Source organism: Electrophorus electricus, chromosome 4 (genome assembly GCF_041902795.1).
Source record: "Electrophorus electricus isolate QZ-2024a chromosome 4, ASM4190279v1, whole genome shotgun sequence".
Classification (NCBI taxonomy): Eukaryota; Metazoa; Chordata; class Actinopteri; order Gymnotiformes; family Gymnotidae; genus Electrophorus; species Electrophorus electricus.
This window is the reverse complement of record NC_137500.1, coordinates 40,098,136-40,120,656: the sequence shown is the minus strand read 5'-3', so window position 1 is coordinate 40,120,656 and position 22,521 is coordinate 40,098,136. Positions and strand designations below refer to the sequence as shown.

General features: G+C 40.0%; 1 protein-coding gene across 7 annotated transcripts in view; it reads right to left on the bottom strand.

Moving 5' to 3' along the window:
* Nucleotides 1-22,521, bottom strand: part of dgkg (diacylglycerol kinase, gamma) — an 82,037-nt gene that overhangs the window by 54,557 nt on the left and 4,959 nt on the right. For 2 of the 7 annotated variants that reach the window (XM_027009576.3, XM_027009575.3), the window contains exons 1-2: nucleotides 11,679-12,039; nucleotides 1,231-1,568 (exon numbers count right to left, since the gene is read on the bottom strand). In XM_027009576.3, the coding sequence (XP_026865377.1) occupies nucleotides 1,231-1,297 (67 nt within the window). In that variant the 5' untranslated portion in view covers nucleotides 1,298-1,568; nucleotides 11,679-12,039. Of the gene's footprint in view, nucleotides 1-1,230; nucleotides 1,569-11,678; nucleotides 12,047-15,766; nucleotides 15,840-22,521 lie in introns of those variants that run through there. The other 5 variants (XM_081713800.1, XM_081713802.1, XM_081713801.1 and 2 more) reach the window with 5 other exon arrangements.

Genomic DNA, 22,521 nt, shown 5'->3' with positions numbered 1-22,521 from the left:
TTACACCACGGATTTATATATCTGTGGGTAACTCCAGGTAAGTAACTACAATGCACTGTCAGAGACTTCTCCACTCGCCCTCCCTAGGTGATCTCTTTTTCCTACAAGCTTGGGTCCTCTACCAGATGCCTGGGAGCTAGAGGGTCCTACGTAGTATCTTAGTTGTTCCCTGGTCTGCACTTTTCTAGATGGAGATCTCTGATGTTGTTCCTGGGATTTGCTGGAGCAACTCTCCCAGTTTGGGGGTCACAGCCCCTAGTGCTCCCCTTACCACAGGAACAAATTGCCTTCACCTTCCACATCTGCTCCATATTACAATTTTCCATATAATAATAATTATTATAATTTTAATAATTATTATTATTAGAAAAGTAATTATTTTAAAAATAAATAAAATACAATATAAATATAGAAGACAGGCTTTTATATCACAGACAGAATTTATATTACTACCAGCATGGCATCAATATGTGCTGTCCCCATAGCCTACATTATCAAAAATGCTTTCTAAGAGCCAAGAGGACCAGTTTCAGGAACATTTACACATATCCAGGTCATTACCTTTAATAGGTCCTTTGTTCAATTATTCAAATCAGCCTAGCCTTTAATGACCAGATAGATAACAACAACAACAAAAAACCATTCAGCCACCTTTAAGAGGACCTACACAGAATTGCCTATAGAAAAGAATAATCACAGCAAAAAAGTGATTAACAGCAGCAGCATTACACTGAGATGATATGTAAAGACACAAAACAAAAAAATGTGACCAGGACCAACATGCGTGTCACCTCATGACAATCCTTTTAGCTGGAAGATGAGCAAAATACAACAGTCATCCTACCACTCCTTTAAACAACCTTACCATCTAACCAGTAAGAAATCAGCAGGACTCAATCAACAAACCAGCTGGAGGGCAGGAAAACCTGAACAGAGATAGGGGCTTCACAAAGAGCTGTGGACAACCCTGAACAGAGACAGGGGCTTCGCTTATTACTGTGGACAACCCTGAACAAAGACAGGAGCTTTGCTTAGTACTGTGGACAACCCTGAACAGAGACAGGGGCTTCGCTTAACGCTGTGGACAACCCTGAACAGAGACAGGGGCTTCGCTAAGCGCCGTGGACAACCCTGAACAGAGACAGGGGCTTCGCTAAGCGCCGTGGACAACCCTGAACAGAGACAGGGGCGTCGCAAAGCACTGTGGACAAACTTATGTGCAGTACTCACACTCGCTGTACTGTTGGAGCTGGGAGAACTCAGCTGGGCTCAGACACACCCAGCTCCGGTCGACCATGTCTGCGGAGACGGCAATGATCAGCCCTGGCTGAGGACAGATTCCACGAAGGCGAGGAGGTCTGGAGTCATCCCACCTCCTTCTGTGACCAGATGGCGAAAAAGTGGTGGTGGAGAGGGCGAGCAGCGGTGTGGAGATGGGAGGATGAGGGTGGAGTCAAGGTGGAGTCAAGGTGAAGCTGGAACAGGCAGGGGCTGCGATTAGCACTACAAGGGTGTCTGCCCGGGAGATCACAGCATGGATGAACTGATGACCTTTGAACCGCAGTGACCTACAAAGAGAAAGAGATGATTAAATCACCTCTAGACGTGTCCATCATTAGGATGAATCCACTTACCCTATGCATATAATCAGGCTACACAGTACACGAAAAGCATTAATAACAGTCAGATTTAAGGGTAGTAACCACTATACTTATACATGATATACAATACTACATCACATTGCACAAGTAAAGAGCAGTAATTTTTTTTAACAATGCCCATTCTGACATGTTAACACAACCTAAAATCAGACACTCTATTTGTTCTGGTTCATCCATTAAAAATAACATTACACTGGTCTTCCAAAGAACTATGAGTTCAAAGGGCCAGTTGGGAACTGCATCACACAGGTCCAGCCTGCATCTGTGCTCAGACTGTAAAACCAATCAATGCATCTCTCTCTCTCTCTCTCTCTCTGTCTGTCTGTCTCTCTCTCTCTCTGTCTGTCTCTCTCTCTCTCTCTCTCTCTCTCTCTCTCTCTCTGTCTGTCTCTCTCTCCAAGAATAGAATGAAGATTAGCAAAGTGAATAGCGGAATAAAAAAATCAACAGCCATTTACCAGCACAGCACAGACTATTAGAGCAGATAAAATCTCTGCGAGGAGATGAAGCAATAGGAACAACAATGAAGAAGAGAGGGGAGAGAGAGAAAGGAAATAAATAAAAAAAACCAGAGAGGTACCAAATGGATTTATAAGTTAGAGAATGCCATACAAGGTTATTCCCTCTAGTTTTATATGATGTGATGTCAGGTTAAGTGTTTATTGTTTCGGTTACTAGCAAACTCCATGGATGGCCTGAAATATATTTTAATACACAACCTGAATATTGCATGCTTCAAAACAGACTAATATCCTGTATCCAGGCAAAGCCTTCAAGTGCCCTAAAAATATAACCGAAAACATATATGAGATAGTTAACCGTGATACTAAGACTGAATAATATTTAGATTTAAGATTTAAGAGCATTTTTTGACTTAACTGCAAGAAGGTTATTCTTTGCTATCGCTCAGCATTAAAGCATCAGTCACTGAAGTCATGCAACATATAAATGAATAGCATTTGCATGCTATACTACTAGGACTGGTTTGATAAGCTGTTTGCCTTTTCTAGTCAGCATAAAGCCTGTAAAAGCCTGTAAAAGGCATCAGAGCAACAGGACAAACTTGTGTGAGTATATATGGTACTGAAATGACCAGACCAGTAATTAATCAGTCACATATTTAATTCTGGTCTATATAAGTCAGAACAACTATTAACCATTTCACTACTACAAACAGCAAAAAGAAGTAATATTAAAATAGTATTATCAAACACATTTCTTTATGCATGGAGTACACACTACTATACTTTTAGGTTCTTTTGTTTTTGGGCTTGCCAACCCCACCCCCCCCACCCCCCCACCCCCTTTGGTGGACTATTTAGACTTTGTTAGTTATGATACACAATTAACAAATCAGTGAGGCTGTCCTATATAGAGGGAGGACATATATAGAACAACTGGGGTGACGCAACAAAACAGTAATCAAGTAATCAATGTGTGTGTGTGTGTGTGTGTGTGTGTGTGTGTGTGTGTGTGTGTGTGTGTGTGTGTGTGTGTATGTGTGTGTGTGTGTTTTAGATGGGGTTAGGGGTGAGAGGGAATTAATTTATAGGATGTGTGATATGGGTCTTTGGATCAAATCTAGTTTTCTTGGTTATTATAATACTGATTCTGGTCAGTTTACATGGAGGTGGTTAATGAGAGGTGTCCTGTTTTTTAGCGATGCAGATAGTTTTTCCACTGATATCTAGTAGAATTTTTTTCCCAATGTATAATGCTTATGAAATTCTTTGATTTCCAGCTCATTAGAATGATTTTGTTGGTGGTGATTAGAGCTACATGGAATGCTTTAATATTTTCATTAGTCAAACGGATGAGTGATGGAGGGTGTTCAACCAGGATGATAGGAGGATCATTATTTCTGAAAGAGATATCTGATTGGTGTGAATATTTAGTGAATATTTAATGTGCATTGTGTCCGTGGTGGTGAACCCTATTTTATAAATTGTGTGTCTAGTGTAATGTGTTCTGTGAATAATTGTTATCATGTAAATCGTGTGATGCCTGTTTCGGTCCAAGAAGAAAAATGTTTTGTTTATTGTTCCAGAAAAGAGTATAATTAGTTGGTATGAGTGGGGAGTTTGTGATAATTTGGAATTTCCACCAAGCTGTTAGAGAGTTTGCAACTGTTACATTTTAAAAATTAGTATTTGACTAATAAATGGAAAGTCAGATTTCCCAATTTATTCACATAGTACTATATTAATAAATACTACATTTCAGGAGATACTGCAAATATATAAATTTCTATACAAAAGTCATGAAAATATCTGCATCATCAACTACAAACTACATAAAATGTTAGACACAGAGCTCCCCCACATCCTAAATCTCAACTGAGATAATTACTATAAACTTGTCCATGCCTACCTTACTGCTTGGTTCATAAGTAGGGCCACAACAAACAGCAACTCTAGATTAAGATTGATTAGAGAAGATTATTTGTATATAATTGAATGGTTGATTTAATTAGAAAAATCCGATAAGGATATCTGGTTGTCTGGAGATGACAAGTGCCAAATAAATGACAAAACAAATGCTCGTTAATTAATTTGAACAGAATACATATTCTGAATGTAAAGTTCTTGTAAATCTGGTGACTCACAGTGATTTTGAATGAATTTGATATACATTTAAATACATGATGCCTACAGATTACATTTTCCATATTTAACCTTACCATGTCTTGTTTTCTGTCCATAAATCACAAGTATTATTTTTGTTATCATCCCATAATATCCAGTTATGGATTTGTCTCCCTCCATGAACATCCAACATCAAGAGCCTAAAATTCTATTATTCCTATGGGATAACCATGGCTCCCTAAACAGATGCTTCAAAGTAAACTCCTCTAGGCCCAAGGGAGTCATCTAATTCATTAAAAATCTCATTTTGGGCAGATCCTCTTCAAATACTTGGGATAAATACATATCACCATGGTGCAAGAAAGCAGAAACAACCATTAGAACCATAAATATCTGATAATGAATGTTTTTTTCAAATCTGTAGGTTGCTGTAGGTTGGTGCTAGTGGTCATTAGGTAGTCAACCCTCTCAGCTTTAGCTCTGAAAGTACAATTTTACATCCAGCTATTTGCCACTGCTCTTGAGCGCAATGTAAAACACAGTCGGTAAAAACACACCTTCTTCAACGGTTCCTTCACTTAGAACAAAGAAGTGTGCATTTGTGCCTGTTTCTTGGAAGACTCCGTAACACCATCTGTCTCCATAGTCACAAATTTGATGTGAATGAAACTCACAGTGAAAAACCTGTGCGGTGATCAAAGGAGGAAAATGGATGTGTGCAACACAGAGGAATGTCAAATGCACGTAAGAGAGCTCTCATCTACCTGCACCACTTTAGCTGACACATAATTTAACTCAGACATCAGCTGACAGTGGCCAATTTTTTCATCAATAGCTCTCCCATTACCATCAATGTCCTCTCTCTTCCCATCTCTTTGGTACTTTTTTATTATTACAGCTGTTCCCTTATCAGCTTTATTCTTTTATATCAAAAACTGATAAACATATAACCTTTTTCAAAGTGGGATCATTTTATTCATGATACAAACTCAATACTTTGTTTATAATTTTTCCATTATAAAACAGATTATTTATTAGATATTGTCAGATCAATGTAATTTCCTTTCAGAAGCTATTACTGACCTAAGTGCTCATTTCAAATGCCCAATATTTCTTATAGAAATATGTCAGTGTGGATTTTGTTACACATGCTACAGTGTCTTTATTCCCTGCTATGCCCAGAAGACATACACACGTTTGTAATGAACAGACAGCAGGTGGACTCAAACCATCCTGTCAACAATTTGATCATTTCAATTTTTAAATTTAAATTTTTTTTGGGGGGGGGGGGGGGGGGGGGGCTGAAGTTGTAATGATGTTCAATATGTTAAATGTATCATATAAGGAATGCAGTATAATCAAATAATGTAGAAATATTTACATTCACCTCTACACCTCTACATTCAAGATGGAGTCCCCATACACTGACAGGCCAGTTAAGCCAATGTAGACATCCTAAGAGCTAGAGGATAAAGAGAGACAAGTTGAATGGATGATAGTGTCTGTATGTATGTTTGTGTGGGCTTGCGTGTGTGAGTTTGTGCATGTCTGTAAGGTTGGCCAGTCAAGACACATGCTGGTCAACAGGATTTCCCCTCTGTGCAGAGAGGGAATCTGTTTGCTCAGGCAGTTGCCTGGCAACCTGACGTCATAAGTTTGCAGCAAGAAGATGAAGTTAAGGGGGGCTGGGTGGTGTTAGTGTGTGAATGCTCATGTGAGTGCATATTAAAGTGCCTGTCTGTATCCTACTAGCATCAAGATAAAACAACAAAGGCAATAAGGAACTCTGCCAGTCCACAAATATTTAAAAATGGAAGCAACTGTAAAAGTGCCATATACATTCCTTAATGCCTTTAGTCCCTCCACTAAAGCTGGCTTACATTACGTTTCCAGGACACCATCAGTGGCAGTTTATGTTGTAATTCATGGCTGAGGCTGCTCTGGGAACAGTCAGGGTGGAGATAAAGCAACACAGCTTCACTCCTCAATTTGAATCGCTTAAGAGCTTGAGACTCAAACAAAGAACAATCACAATATTGATCTTCTCAGTTTGTCATCTATTTCATCTTCTTACCACACACTAGCTGACATATTTACAGAGATGTTCACATTTTGTATATAAACTTTTTACAAGTAATCAATGCCCCTGTATTAACTGGAAGCAGATTTTGTAAACAGAAGCTTTAAAAATGTTTTGTATGATATACAGTATTGTTTCAGGAGTTTTCTTAATGATCTATACTGTATCTGAACACAAATAAGTAGAAATCATGTGAGCATGGTGAAAACATTATGGGATGTAAAAGATTAGACTCTGGAGCGTCAACGCTCTCCTCCTCCTCTGTAGTTCTACCCTATTCACTGAGATAATGAGCCTGGGAGTCATTCAGGTGTTCAGGTTATACAGAAAGAAAGAGGAATGGCTGTCTCCCTGTTCGAAAGTGCTTTCCGTTCTTTCACATTGGGTCTGTTATATTATATTCATATACACAATTTGCAAGACTGTTTAACATAAAGGCTATTTTTCTGTGAAAGTTATATCTCCTTTTGCTTCTTTCCACTGTATAGGTCTGGACACTCTTCACTCTTTTTGTTGCAGTTCCACGTGCCTTACTTGATTCACCACTTCCTCTTCCAGTGACACTCCATTACATTTGTGCCATGCAGTATTTATATCTCTCCCTCCCATCTATATTACATGTCCTACTCTTTCTCTTATTTTCTGTTTCTGCCCCTTTCTCTCTCTCTTGTCTATCTCTCTGTCTCTTGCTTGCTTGCTTCCCGCTGGACAACTAGACAGGCTCATAATTACTCTTCATTTCATGCAGAATTTATGTGACCATTACCCTCCCTCTCCGCTCTACAACTGCCACAGCCAGCTACTACAAACCACTGCTAAGGTTCCCCCATGATCCTGTTATATTAGTCAATTTGGTGAAAGGACCAGAAATATAACCATTGTCCTTACAAGTTGGTTAACATCCAATTTTATGAGTGCAAAACTGGTTTGGCAATCTAAAATAATTAGGCATGATCCACATATCATTGTTCTAAAATTAAAATAACAGAAAGTAAATCATACAAAACAGAAGGAATCACATGCATTCTTTCAATCAGAATCTCAGTCTTTAGTTTTTCGTCCAAACATTATACAACAGTTTAAATCTAGTAATAGTATATTTTGCCCCAAACAAGCACAGTGTAGTCCTGACTAAATAGCAGAAATATAATATAAATGCACTAGCAACATAAAATTCAAATACTAAATACAGACCTACTATGTATATTGTGACTCGACACAATTACAATGTAGCTCTGTCTGACATAATCCAGATCCAGTGTTACATCTCAATACTTACTTGCCACTTTCATTGCATAATTTTTTCCATGTAGCCCTCTCTAAACGGAAATAAGTCTGTTTAAATTTTTTTTTCTTTAGTAGGCTCACTTAGCTGAACAAATGCCAAGCTGCACTGTGTGCCTCTAACTTATATACACTTCAACATGTGCCTTGGGTGGCTGTCCAGGTGGAATCCGTTTCTTTGTGGAAGGCTTTCACATGGTCTCGAAGTGCCTTTGCCACTTCACCGCCAAATTAGGACACTGATCATGAGCGGGATGAAGGAGTCAGAGAGGTGCAGCCAAGTGACTTCATCCTCATCTCATGGGGGACAGTGAGCAGAACGGAGGGATCATCTGTTGATAAATGAAGGGGCTGATCACGAGATACTGCCCGCCTGAGTCTCTGTGAGCAGAGCTGGGACTGGGGGTGGAGCCAGTGGAGAAATGGTGCTTCCCTAAACAGAAACCGTTAGTGTAATAAACATCCTCGGGCCCTGTTGAGCCACAGGCCCAAGGACCTCTTGGGCCAAAGGGCACGGCGGCACCCCTTTCGCCTACAAACATTCCCCCCAGGGCCACTCTCCGCTGCTCAGTAGATGAGTGGTCATGCACAGGCAGCATGGGTAGAAGATTTAAGAGGTTGTGGCAAAGTTCAATGGCCTGTAAGTGTAATATTTAGCCCTGCTAAATATGTAATATGCACTATTGAATTGAAAGGATGAGGCTGGGTAAGAACTGATAAGGCCACAGCTAATAGGAAGCTGCAAGCATATGGAACAACATGAAGATACTGTTCATGTTATATATAATATATTATATGCTTAGATATGCTAATGATATGATATGCTTTACAGATTAAAAGCCCACAAGATACAAAAATGCTTGTTTTTAAAATCAAAGATACCAAAGACAAAAATGGCTGAAGCAGCACTCTGTTACATGTATATCACTTTGAGGTAACCGAGGGAATTTGATGTGGGTTTTTATGGACATTAATCTAGATATGCTGCTGTGCTCTACATGTGTGTCCCAGTCCTTGCTGCATACATATGCCAAAAAAGGAACATTTTACTGAGTTTACCCAGTGTTTTTACATACTATTCTACCTTCTTCAGAGTCAAACACATCAAACTCAACGGCTGCTATTAAAAGTTTGAAATGCTCAACCACAACATTTTCCTTATGGTACTCACAGGCATAATTACACACAGCTGTGCCCCAACATTTTAGCCTATTGTAGAACATAAAAAGAGCTATAAGAACATAATAAGTCATACTGTTCAGTGGTAAGTAATGCCTAGTCATTGAAGAGAGAGTAGGAGAATCCACAACCACCTGCTAGGCCTCTCAGTTCATTTGTGTGCTCGGGCAACCTACTTTGGGTAAGCAAAATAAGAAAATGCAAACATTTGCCATCACTCTGTTAATGGAACATCACTCATTTTACATCCCCACATAATTTTATGCAATTTTAGTCATATTTATTCATAGACTTTGTCCCTGAAGGTTTTATGACAGCAATTTGTTTACCTCAGAATGAATTATTGAACATTAATAATTAAAATCTTCATATTGAACCAATACTAAAATGGTGATGTTAGTTATCCATCAACATGAATATGAGTCACTAGTGATTGCAATGTGCTAGACTTCAACATTGAAACATTAAACCCTGAAAGGGATTTATTATACTGTATGACTATACTTGAAGCATAGGTTGCTGTACTGTACTTAAGCATCTTTTTATCTATAGTTTGCTCTACTCTACTGGCAGGTTTATGTGTTCTCAGCTTTCACCCAGTGTAGTTATCAGTTGGAGTGAACCAAAGAGTGACTGATCCCACAGAGAATATAGACATTTACATGCCTTGGGAGGTCCAGCCTTGGACATAGTGAGAACTCAGACATTTCTTTTTTTAAATCTTCTCATGCAAACTTAGCAAGGTTCCGTGGCCATTTCTCACTACTCTTGACAATTGCATCTGTTAGCTTCATTAAAACTACAAATGGGTATTCTTTAAAAATACAAGGCTATCAACATGGATCTTTGATTACACCTGGAACCATAAACAATCTCTCTCTCTTGCTCTCTCAAGTCATAGGCTCAAAAACTGGGACTATTTACGAAGGGATTGGATGTCATGACAACAGAAGGGTTTGGTTTGAAATTGCAATGCAATTACAAGGAAAAGACAGGCAAGACCAACTCTAATTCCCAGCCACTGGTAAACCCTTAAACTGATGACCCTTCTCACTGTCTGATTTGAGTATGTGTTAACAAAAATGAAAGCGCTAACTGACATGGCAAGCGGTAGAAGCATCCTGACCACAATTACAATTTAAGATCCTGAGATCAGGATATTTTAGGCTATGATTAAAATAACCAAGGAGAGAAGGACATCTTTCAAAACATCCTCCTCATCTCCTGAAACACTTATAGTGGTTAAACACAATTGTTAAAAGCAATTCTGGAGTCTAATCATTTCCCTGGAAACAATCACATATGGTGAACACTTTTGTTGGTGGAACATATGTAGTGGAAAAACCCCCAAATGTATTTATATAATACCCCCTCCCATATTATATATGTTTGTGTTTGTACTTGTATGGCAAAATATAGTTTACAATGTGACTTTTTCTGACTGATTGTACAAGTAGTATGACTGGAGTACCTCATATATAAGTCTTAATAAAATGTAGATTGCCATCTGATTATTAGTCTATGCATCACTCCTAATATTCTGACAACAGAATACACTGAAATAGTTCACTGAATAGTGATTAAGACATACTAAAATGTCATTTGACCAGACACTATTTCTTTGATTTTTTTTTGTTTGTTTGTTTGTTTACACTTTGACAGGAGCTGTTATCAGCTAGACATGCACTTCTCACAGTTCTGGCCGAGCAGTCTTAACTGCTTCGCTTACAGTAAATGTGAATTTAACTTGCTTTTAGAACCTTGGGTGCAAACCGCTGATGTTCATACTACACATGAACAAGTCTAGTTACCCAGAAACATGTACACAGGCATCCTGCATGCATACATACACCCCCACACAATTATATCTTCCATCTTTTAGATCTGTAAATGTGAGCTGCATCTTCAAGCCTCATTTGAACACATGTACACACACACACACACACACACTTAAACTTTGATTCACAATGTCTCCTATCTCTGTATCTTAAATCCTACTGAGAACCAGCACATTTGATGCCTGTGGGGTGAGCCATAATTAATGATTTGAGATTTATCAAAGTCAGCCTCCCAGCATGCAATGGCATAGCTCTCCATGGAGTGTCATCACTGCCTTGCAAATAATTACAACCCTTGACATGCCAAAGATATACATACACAATGAAATGAAGACTTGGATTTGAGACAAGAATGGCTAGGTAGTGCAAAAAGTGCAAAACAAACCACAAAATGCTTGAGTGGTGGCTCCCTTGCCTATAACACATCCCTGTGGATTCTACGGAGAGATACTATTGATCTCTTTTGGGGGAGGATGTGTAGCATGTAAAGTGTGCACACACACCTCTCACATTATAGACAAAGAGCAGACTGTATAACCAGATGAAAACAATAAGGGAGTAACCATCAGCTCTAACCAGTGATTCTACTACATAGAGTCATACTGGCAAAATCAGAGGTACACAAGTCCTGCCAGACTACATACAGCTACTATTTACTGAACTGATTGGTTAAAAAAGCTTAAATGTAAAATTAGAGAAGCTTGCATACAGTGTGCATGAGGTCCATGTAAACATTTCAGTTAAATGCCTCCAAAGCAATCAAAAACATGCAAACCCTGGGCAGTCTCTCCTCCTAAGCAGTGTTAGGAGACCCGATATTAAGCACATGGCAACGACAGTCCGCAAATACACCGCTAGTGTGTGTTTTCAGCCCCAAAATACACAGAGAAGAACAACAGATATGAGAAAGTCGAGTGGTTCCAGGCTTGTCAGTCACCAGTTATCTACATCCTGCTAGTTTATGGCAGAAAAAGAACCGAGTGAAGGAGAGAGATGAAGAGACAGAGAGGCAGAAAGAGAAAAGCAGGGAAAAAAAGACATGTCATCCTACCTCTGCTTCTCTGGGCTATAACGACGGTTCTGAAACGGTCAGTGCACGGTGCCTGCCACTGGCATGCGAGCACAAGCGCTGAGCCCCAGGCAGCTGCACGTGATCACCACAGCAGCCTTGTCACTCAGTGCCAGCAACATCTCTCCCCTACAGTCGCAAATTCATTAAACCCTCTTCCTCGCGCGGCTATCCTCCTGTGAGGCTCGCCGTGCCGATCCCCGTCAGCTGCAGCGTGTAGAAACGCCTCTGCACTTTCTTTTCTGACAGCCTGTTTACACGGAGCCGGCTGCTCCACCCCACTCCCCCCCCTCCACCCCTCGCTCTCACTCCCTCCCCACCCCCCATCCCCTTCAGAGTGTGATATCAGAGCACTTCTAAGCAGGGCAGGCCTCCCTGAGAACAACCCGAACCACCGCTCGCTCTCGGCATCCTTCCCACCACAGTGTTACCACCCTGCACACTCGCCGTCATGACTTCCTGCAACGATCTGCAAGTGTAATAAGTTAAAATCAATAATGCATGATGTGCAAACAGTCCTGAACAATACCTGTAACTTTCAGTTCTGTAGTGGTTGGCTGAATTCCCTTTGCAGACAGCAGTTTACATTGTTTTTTTATTTCTATATTTGTAAATCATATATCTTTTGCTACATTAACCTGAACTAAAACATTTCAACAAAACCAAAGCTAATATATTTATCCAAATATTTAGTTATATGGACTTATACCAGTGGATAAAATTATACACATCACTGCTTGCAGAAGGAATCGACAGATGGAATCTAGGGTTGTTGTTGTGGTAATCATTTAACAGCAGGTCTCATGTTTTCAGTAACTGCTTATTGCTCAAATAAGACTAGTTTACAATACCAATTTACTAAAAAGTTCACCCATTCACAAAGGCTGTTAAAAAAAGCAACACCAAAAGGTAACACCTGGATATGCGTCTTTTGGACAGCACCACCTTGATGGCTGGCATAGTAATTATTATGTAGGCATCTTATGTAATTCAACACAGACCATCCATTTGCCAAAAATAAAAATAAAAATAAAAAAGCCAAACTGAAAATACCTCATGCAGTCAGGGAGAAGTGTATGTAATCTGACAATGCTGCAGCCACAGTGGAAAATTTCATAACTTCCAAAAACAACATATGCCCATGATGGAACAACAAAATGTGAGTTAACTAAAACTTTCAAATGAGTAGTCTCTCCAAATGTCAGATGTGTGCTGATGCAACCTTCAAACAAAGGTCAGAGAACTGACTAAGGGGCCTGCTTATCAACTAAAACTCACTTATTTATTCTGGGGTGGGAGTGGAGGGCTAAGATTCAGCACTAGGTGTTCCACTGCTTAACTCGTAAACCAGACAAAGGTACAGAAATAGCCCAGACGGGTCCTCCCCTGTGTCTACAATCAAAAGTAGATGGTTTTGTGTAACCTCAAGCTCTTTTTCTTGTTTAATTTATACTTTTAAAAATGTTTTTCAAACTTGTTAAGTCTTTTATTTACAAATAAGTTTTTTATGGTTAAAGCCAGTAACATATTTGCGGGCTGATCTGTGAAAAAAAAAAAATTGCTTTCTCAACATAACTTTCAGAGCATTACAGCAGCATAAAGTATTAGTACATGGAAGCATTTCATTTATTCCTGGTATTGATGTCCATTGCCTGTGCCGTGTTTTGTCTGGGGAAGGTGTGGGAGTTTACAAAGTATGAGCTGCACAGAATCTCAAAACCTAGATACTGCTACTTAGGATGTGGAACAGATTTACACATGAAGCCATTGGCTGTATAATGCATCATTGCCTGGCCTCACTGGTATCAGCGGCGATGAACAATGATGTACCAGCAGACCCCGAACTGCAATGTCATGATGCAGGAATTTCTTAAGAAAATGTGCATGAAAATCTCTAAGCAATCTATTACACAACTTTTGCAGTCTTCTCATTGTAATTCCATTAGGCAGGAAAATATATAACTGTTTCTAATTAATCACCATCAACTACCTAGACTATCTCTGGGCCACCATTTCTCACTTATCCATGACACCCACACCAACTGTATAAAGAGTTAGTTTACAGGTCATCAGACTGCTAAAGTATGTCCTCCTATGCTGCAAATAAACTATTTTTCATAAATATATATCCCTCTTTTTTCTCACTTTTCTTTCTGTCTCTCATTTATACATTTAGGGACATTCCCTTTGGGCAGAGGTGTGGCCTCGTGCCAGCATGTTTGTGCTTTGAGTTTTTGCTTTCACATCCTGTCCTCTTCTTTTTTCATCTCTCTCCTCTGACTGGAGCAAAAAGTCAATACTGCTGTGAGCCAACATCATGAATTAGACATGACTGACCAGACTGCCAATGCACCCGTGTTCTACTACCTACTGCTGTGTGTAAAACTGGGTAGGAACTGAGGTGGCCTTTTTCGTCCAATTTACTCTGTACCCAGAGGTGGGCCAATAAATACTTACACTAGCACAGGGCTAATCACAGAAATGTGGTATTCAAAGTAAAGTTTATTCTGTTAACTATCTTCTCAGTTTATCAGTGACGAATTGAAAGGTTACTTACATAACACTGAGTCTCCTGACTCCTCAGTCTTCATTTCCAGTCATGTTTAAAGTAACTTGTCAACTAATGACTCATTATTTTAAGAAAAGAGCATGCCAGCAAGATCTTATGGCAAGCTGATTTACATTTATAGCATTTAGCTGACACTTTTATCCAAAGCAACATACAATTATGGCTGAGTACAACTTAAGCAATTGAGGGTTAAGGGACTTGCTCAGGGGACCAAGAGAGGAAACTTAGCATTAGGTGGGCTTGAACTAGCACCCCTCCAATTTCAAACCAAGCACCTTAACCACTGAACTACCACTGCCATCTGCTCTGTAAACCAGAAATGGATCTACTGGAAGGCCTTTGAAATGTAGGCACAATTGCATATGTACACTACACCTGGTGCATAAGCCCAAAAGACATATGGGTGGTCTTTTGTGTGTGTGTGTGTGTTTGTGTGTGTGTGTGTGTGTGTGTGGTCATTCGCGAGAGATAGATTCTTTGTTAGAGAAGAATGGCGAAATGTACCATCTGGCAGAGGTATGTACCTTCTATTTTTATCTTTTTTTTTTTTTTTTACAATACCAGTAGCGGTTTCCTCTTCTGCAAGTGCAGAAATACTGATGTGCACTGAACAGCCATATCATCAGAAATCAGAACCACCTGCCTTATATTGTGTAGGTTTCCTTCAAGCTGCCAAAGCAGATCTGACCTGACAAGGCATGGACTCCACAAAAAAGTGTCAGAAAGTGTCCTGTGGTCTTTCATACCAAGACATTGGCAGCAGATCCTTTAAGTCCTGTAAGTAGCGAAGTGTGGCCTCCATGGATCAGACATGTTCTTCACATTCGTGACTGTCCACATGATGTAAAAGAAAACATGATTCATCAGACCAAGTCACCACCATCTGCTCTACTGTCTGGTTCTGATGCTCACTTTCCCATTGTAGGTGCGGTCGGCGTTGGATAGAATGGGCACTGCCCAGCATTTGCCTACACATCCCATACACAGCAAGTTGTGACATACTGTGTCCTGATACCTTTCTTTTTCAGAAATTGGTGTTACATTAGCTCTTCTGTGGGATCGGACTAAATGGGCTAGCCTCCCCACGCGGATCAGTGAGCCTTGGACACGCATAAGCTTCTCACCTGTTCACCAGTTGTCTGTCCTTGTACCTCATTTCGTAGGTACTAACCATTGCATAACGGGGACACTCTGCATGATTTTTGGGAGATGCTCTGACCCAGTCTAATCATAATTTGACCCTTGTCAAAGTTGCTAAGATCCTTACACAAACCCATTTTTTTCCTGCTTCCAAACACTTCAGCTTCAAGAACTGCTGCCTAAAATATCCCAGCCCTGGACAGTGGCTGTTGTAATGAAATAGTTAATGTTATTCACTTTACCTGTCAGTAGTTTTAATGTTGTGGCTGATAAATGTATATCCATCCATTTCCTCCATTCACCCAGTCTAATGACTGCTAACATGTTGGCAGGAAAAAACTTTAATTATGCTCCAACTTACTTTCCTCTTATTAGTCAGGATGGTCTGGAGTATGAATCACACCATTTATTCACTGCTTTCCTCTCTCCCCTGGCTGTTTGGGTGACACATTACACACACACACACAAAGGACAGCACACACACACAAAGCTTGTTATTCATACGTAGAAATTTCCAATTGCACATCCTTTATAGCAGCATATGCATTTGTAATGTGTATGTGAGCGTGGGAAGAGTGTGAATAATAAACCATCGCATGCATCCTCTAATCCCTCAGCCACATGGTGGGTCAGCAGGGTGCCCCAACATCGAAGATGAGATGAGAAACAAGAGGGAAGAAAAGTAAGAAGAGAGGAGAGAGAGAGCATTTATGATACAGTATTTACTGCCTGGTGTAACCCCCACTGATCGCCAGTTACACATTAGACTAAATAGGTCCTTAATATGAACGATTACATGGTGTCTATTAGGACCATAATTTAGTGAACCAAGTAACATTCCTAAATGCTATTGTAAGATGATGGCGGGTCTTTTTATAATAGTTTTATTACTAGGGTTGGGTATCGTTTAAGTTTTTTTTCCAATACCTGTGCAAAACGGTACTTTTAAACCGCTGCTGATGCCTGAACCGATATACAAAAACAAATGGTCAATATATACATACAAAACACTTAGCAAATTTACAGAACAAATTCATATATTAAACAAACAATAAACCAAACCGCAATTTAACACTAAGGTCTTAATAAAGGTCTCACACACTAAAGGTGAATAAAGGACATGGCAGAGACATGGATGAGTTTGAACACCTTTAGATAAATTTGTGGAGTACAGTATCATAGGTAACTTAATTACCAAAGCTATTATCGCTGCTATTGACGTCCAGTGTTTGTTAGCAACCTTGGCAGGTTTTGTTCTAAACTAAAGAAACTCCAAACATGTGTTGGCCGATCTGCATCTGGGGTAAGTGAAAAATCATGTAAACGATTTTTATTCACCAAACTATCCTTTTAATAGCTACGGAAACGAGGCACCCAAATCTTCGAAGCAATCTGATCCAGGAGATAGCTGACCGATCATACCGGTACGCCCCTGTGACATCCCCCCCAAAGTACTATTTGATTGTTTCTCCAGATTCTCTAGATATTGTTACAAGAATAAGACTGTTTAACTTATGAGCTAATTATGGAGTCTACTAATTTTGCTGTAATGGCTTGTTGAGATGCCTGAGGTTTTGTAAAGTTTATATACAGACTTACTTCACTTTTAAAACTTGTCCTGCAGAACTTCATCATTGAGCAAATGAGAATAGATACAGTGACAACAACAAGAAAAATATGGGAAGCCAGGGTTTCCTTCTGGAAATCACATGAAATCACATGAAAGATAGCCACTGAATGATGACCGGGGGCAGAGTAGCTATGCACTGGATTCCTTAGTTCATAATCAGATCCATGTCCACTGTGGTCAAAGGTAAGCCTGATGGCGCTCAGACGGAATCAGAGAAAGGGGCAAAAAGGTAGAATAAAATGTGTAAAGATGAGTAGTTAAAGCAGGATGTGGGGACAAGTCACATAAAACTGAAACATATGATTATTCTGACACAACACAAGACAACGAAGATGTAGTACGCAGGGTATCATGGTCAAACACTGACCATCGACAAACAAAAAACAGCAGACTTTTATACACGCATACTAATGACACAACAAGATCAGGTGTGGAACACAGGGAGGACGTGGCCACACAGACGAACATACACACAAACACACACGGGGAGACTTTCGGGAGGAGGGGCCGTACCGTGACAGAGCCCCTCCTCAACGGCGGGACTCCCAGTGCGCCAGCCTATCAGACTACGGCCCTGAAGCTAACACCAAATGGCAAGGCCGGAGGACCAAACGACCCAACACGGGCCAGCACGAGCAGAACAGAGGGGGGAAGGACAGGGACCAAGACGACAACAGACACAGAGACGGACACACTGACATTTACTGGCAATAACACAAAGGGGGACAAAGCGACTGAAACAGACAACATGATGGGGACAGACACGGTGACAGGGACGGGTACAAATTTACATAAAGGACTATTAAAGAATCCAGAGAAGCCGGCAGGAGCCCTGCTGGGGTCCATAGGACTCTGCAGAGTCAGACTCTGAACCATACTCAGGGCCCCCCAAAATCATCCACTGGCCTCCTCCCCTGTTGTGGGAGTATGCAGTGAGGCCAGGATGACTGAAGGTCTCTCTGTGGGGTAGCAGGACCCTGCGGAGTCCAACTCAGACTGCTGTACATCATTGTATCAGTCCCGGTAGGTCGGTGTGGGTCCATAAGACTCCGCAGAATCCAGCCCTGGACCACACACAGGACCCGATCTACCAGTGGTACAGTCCTCTGCTATAAGATTATGGAGGATCTCTCCGTGAGGGCTGTGGAAGGGCGTTCGCGTCCCTTCTTCCCTTTCCTGCTCCTGCTCCTTTTCCCAGGCATCCTTCATTGGTCAGTGTTTTTGTAACGATGAGGAGTTAAAGCAGGATGCGGGGACGAGTCACTTAAAACTGAAACATATGTTTATTCTGACAAAACACAACACAACACAACGAAGGCGTAGCACGCAGGGTATCATGGTCAAACACCAACAATCGAGAAACAAAAACAGCAAACCTTTACTGCATACTAATGACACAACAAGGATCAGGTGTGGAACACAGGGAGGGCATGGCCACACAGATGAACATGCACACAAACACACATGAGGAGATGTTTGGGAAGAGGGGCCGTACCATGACAAAATGAGAGATGGTGTAAAACAGAATCTGTTATTAGGCAAGCATCGCTACTGAGGGGCTCCCTGAACCTATCAGGAACAAAGCTGGGAAAAAAAATTACAATTCTAAATGTATTTTAGGCTAAAATTATGAAACACAGAGAAACAAATGTAACTACAGCAGAACATCATTTCCATACTTCTTATGCCAAAAAGTTAGCAAACTAAGAAGAACAAAAATCCATATCTCAAAATAAGAAAGTATAATTAGCTGTTAATAAGAGGCCTAGGTCAGAAAAGCACATAATGCATATATTTCCAAAGGAGGAAAAAAGACACATCATTTCAGTATTTTCCTTTTAAAGTCCCTCCTGAATCTGGATTTGTCAGTTTGTTCCCATAAAAGTGAACACAATGCAGCCATAGCTGTGTTCTATCACACCCTACACTGCACTGCCTTATAAGTCACCACACTTGCACTCTTTCTTTACTTTCTTTCCTCTTTACACTCAAAAGCAATACAGCTATCCTGTGCATGCACACACCCACACACAAACACATGCACAGAGGCGATAACCTTGCAACATGTACAGTCGCTGTCATGATCTTCCTCTTTGAGGGAGGAAAAAAAACACATGCCAGCATTTGTCAAAATACATAACCATGCAAAAGTCTGTGCAGTTGAAATGCACAGGCACTTTGGCTGTATACATTTAAAAACAGCACAAATGCATTCAGGCAAATGTGATCCTATTTTAGAAAAGTTATTTACCAGCTATTTACCAACTATTTAGACAACATAAAATTTAAGCAAGAAATTAACACTTTAGACCCAAAGTTATGAAGTCTTAAGAAGGCAACTGATCGTTCAAAGCCACAGTGAGTGGTGAGGGAAAAAAAAACAAAGGCAAGAAAATAATTAAAATCTCAACTCTTTATGCCCACAGTTGTGCACACATTTGTGTTGCGACTGAGCACTCGTTTCCCCTGCAGACCTCCTACTCTTGCTCCTCCATTTCCTCTGATGTCAGCATTAGCGCTCAAGCCCTGATTGTGTGAAACACTCCCATTTAAGCTCTTCATTGACTGTTGCTGAGTCGGTGCGTTAGGCCTGCTCTAAATTTAGCTCATCACAGTCATGAGGAACCAAATGACAACCTGTCTGTCTACACGTGCAATAAAGAGCCAATAGGGCATATCGCTGAACGTTTACTGTCAGCGCTGTCAGTTCGGCTGCATCACCACTATTAGCACTCTCTGACAACCTTATACACTAGCCAGAAATATCGTCAGATGTGCAGGATGGGCAAAAAGTAAACCCTTTAACTGATTAAAATGATTCACGTCTGGTTAATTAGAGAAATAAGTCAGAAAAAAGGAACATGACTAGACTGGTGATAAAAAGCAGTATTTTAATATTAATTCACACTGTTTCTTTATTAAAAATGTGGCGCCTGTCATTTCCATGATATGCATGCATGGGACCTTTTAATAATTCACCTATAAAGGTTTTAATAATTAAGCTTCGGATTTATAATGTAGATATTGCATTTGAAAATTTAAAGCCATGGGATATTAGGCGAGCACTGAGACAGTGTGCCTTAAATTAATGTTGCCTACATGTGAAATACAAGTCTTAGACAACCAAGATCCTACTTTGTAGTTACTAGAGAAAAATCAACAAAAATAAAACATTTGGTGTCATATGATGTAACATTTTTTCTTCCACTCTTTTGAAACACAAATTTATTTCATATAATGCATGGTGTTCCGATCATGCCCGATCCATGTCATTTCACTCTTGGGGAATTACTTAATCTTGTGAGAAAATGCAATATCAGAAATATCTCTGTAAAAAAAAACGCAACCACATAGCATTGTTGTTTTTTACAAATAATCTTCCACCTTAATTCACTGAAGAGCAGCCAAGCGGCATGGCTGCAGTGCAGTGAATCAGTCTTGGGGTGAGACTTTAAAGAACAGGGGGTTTTAATGGGTGACAACTAATCATTACACCTACCACTGACAGGCATGTTATCAGCGAGGGTGGAAATAATTAGCTGGCAAATGAAAGAATCAGATTTGGGAATAGCTTTTTAAATTACACGTTCCGCTATGAGAGTGGTGAGGCCTAGGGAATCCTAAGTAACCCTGTTAGGATAACATTGCCATTCTTTGCCAGTGATGGCTGTATGTAAATGCTTTACTTTTTTGATAAACATATCTGCTTCTATCAAAATATAATTAACACTGAAGGCCACTGGAAGTAGCAAAATTATTTACTGAACTGAGTTGCAATTGGCTATTTAGAAACCATTACCATGCAATGTGCTATTTGTGGATTATCCTTCTATTGCATGTTAGCAATGTAAAGACATTGATAGCAAATGAATGCATGTCCTAGTTATGCACAAACCCAACTGTTAAAGACTACAACATAGGCAGTTGCAGTTCTGACCAGCATGTCTATAACTTTGTAATAGCCTTAATAACAGAATAATAATCTCTCCTTTGTTAATGTTGATATTTGGTTTCTTATTCTGCTTTTGCACATCTTATTTACTTCAGATAGATTAAACTAGCATAAAAAGGTTGGTTGGTGCATTAATAAGCACACAATCCAAGTCCTGAAATTGAGAGCTGCTACTGCTGATAATATTTCCTTCCATTTCCTTTATAGTTATTGATATTTTCCAGATGAACCCATGTAAATATACTCAATGGAACTCTCCTATTCCAGCATCTTAGCTCCTGATGTGATTAGCATGCTTTCAGGGCTCATTATAGATGGCCTAATTACCAACTGGAAAGAATAAAGGAAATCCACCAAGAAGCAAGCCCTCGTCATATTTATATGATTCCACTGCTTTAGATGCATATAGTGCATATAGTGAGATATGACCCAGGCAGAAGTGCGCAGCATGGGTCCTCCAATTATGGTGCTACTGCTCGGGTTTACCCAGGTTTGCTGTAGACTGCTGTAGACTGGTAAAGAGGGGAACCATGTAGCCCACCTTTGTTCAACCCCAGTGCCCTGGCCAGGATGACATCAGCAGCTTTCTGTCACCATGGCAATAGAAATCTCCCAGGAAATTGTCAGCAGGGAGGTGGAGGAGACTGGAATGCAAGCAAACATCTTGATGGACACTCATGCCTTCTGCTTATTAGTTGCAAGTTCACTTAATTCAGTGCATAAAGAGGTAGAAATAGCCATCACAATGTCTGAAATGAAAACATAATTATATGGTACTGTCTAATAAATACTGATGACAAATAATTTAAATATTACTTAAATCATTTGAATAATAATCACTTCCACTATTTTTTTTTCATTATACATGCTATTTCTTGCAGTAACAATTGTTGGCAAGGCATCACTAACCACATAATTGTAACTAAATTGTTTCAGATAAAGAAGCAATCCAACTAGCAGATGCAAAAAAACTAGTTTCTGCTAACATCTGAGCTGTGGGCAAACATGGCTTACATTTGGCCTATGCAAAAACTATTTCCATTCAGTGCGTGAGTAATCGCTATTTATTTTGTTTTCCTTTGTGGCAAAATGGGTGGGAACCTTGTTGTGCTGGAATATTCGCATCCTTTCAGACCTCTGCGTCTCAGCAGTTTTTAATTAAAATTTTTAATTTATGGCACCTAACCCTGGCTGGCAGAGAGTTCAGGAGAGGAAATGACTGCTCTCATGCTCGGGCAGCTGGTTAGAGGCTTGTGCTGCAATGTGGCATAGGAAAACAACAATAACCATTTTGTAAGAATGAGCAAGTTTTGGTTTGTCATCACATTTAAACTGGGAGTATGGCTTGGGAAAGTATGAAGTGTGAAGTCTCATTTCTGATGATTCATTTATAGCTGACATGCATTACTTGAAATATATTGTGATGTTATTATTAACAAGAATTTAGCAAATCCTGATCAATGTATTTTTAACAAACTGTTATTTAGCAAGCACAGTGCTTCGGAAGGTATAGAAGAAGAAACCAGTTGTTTTC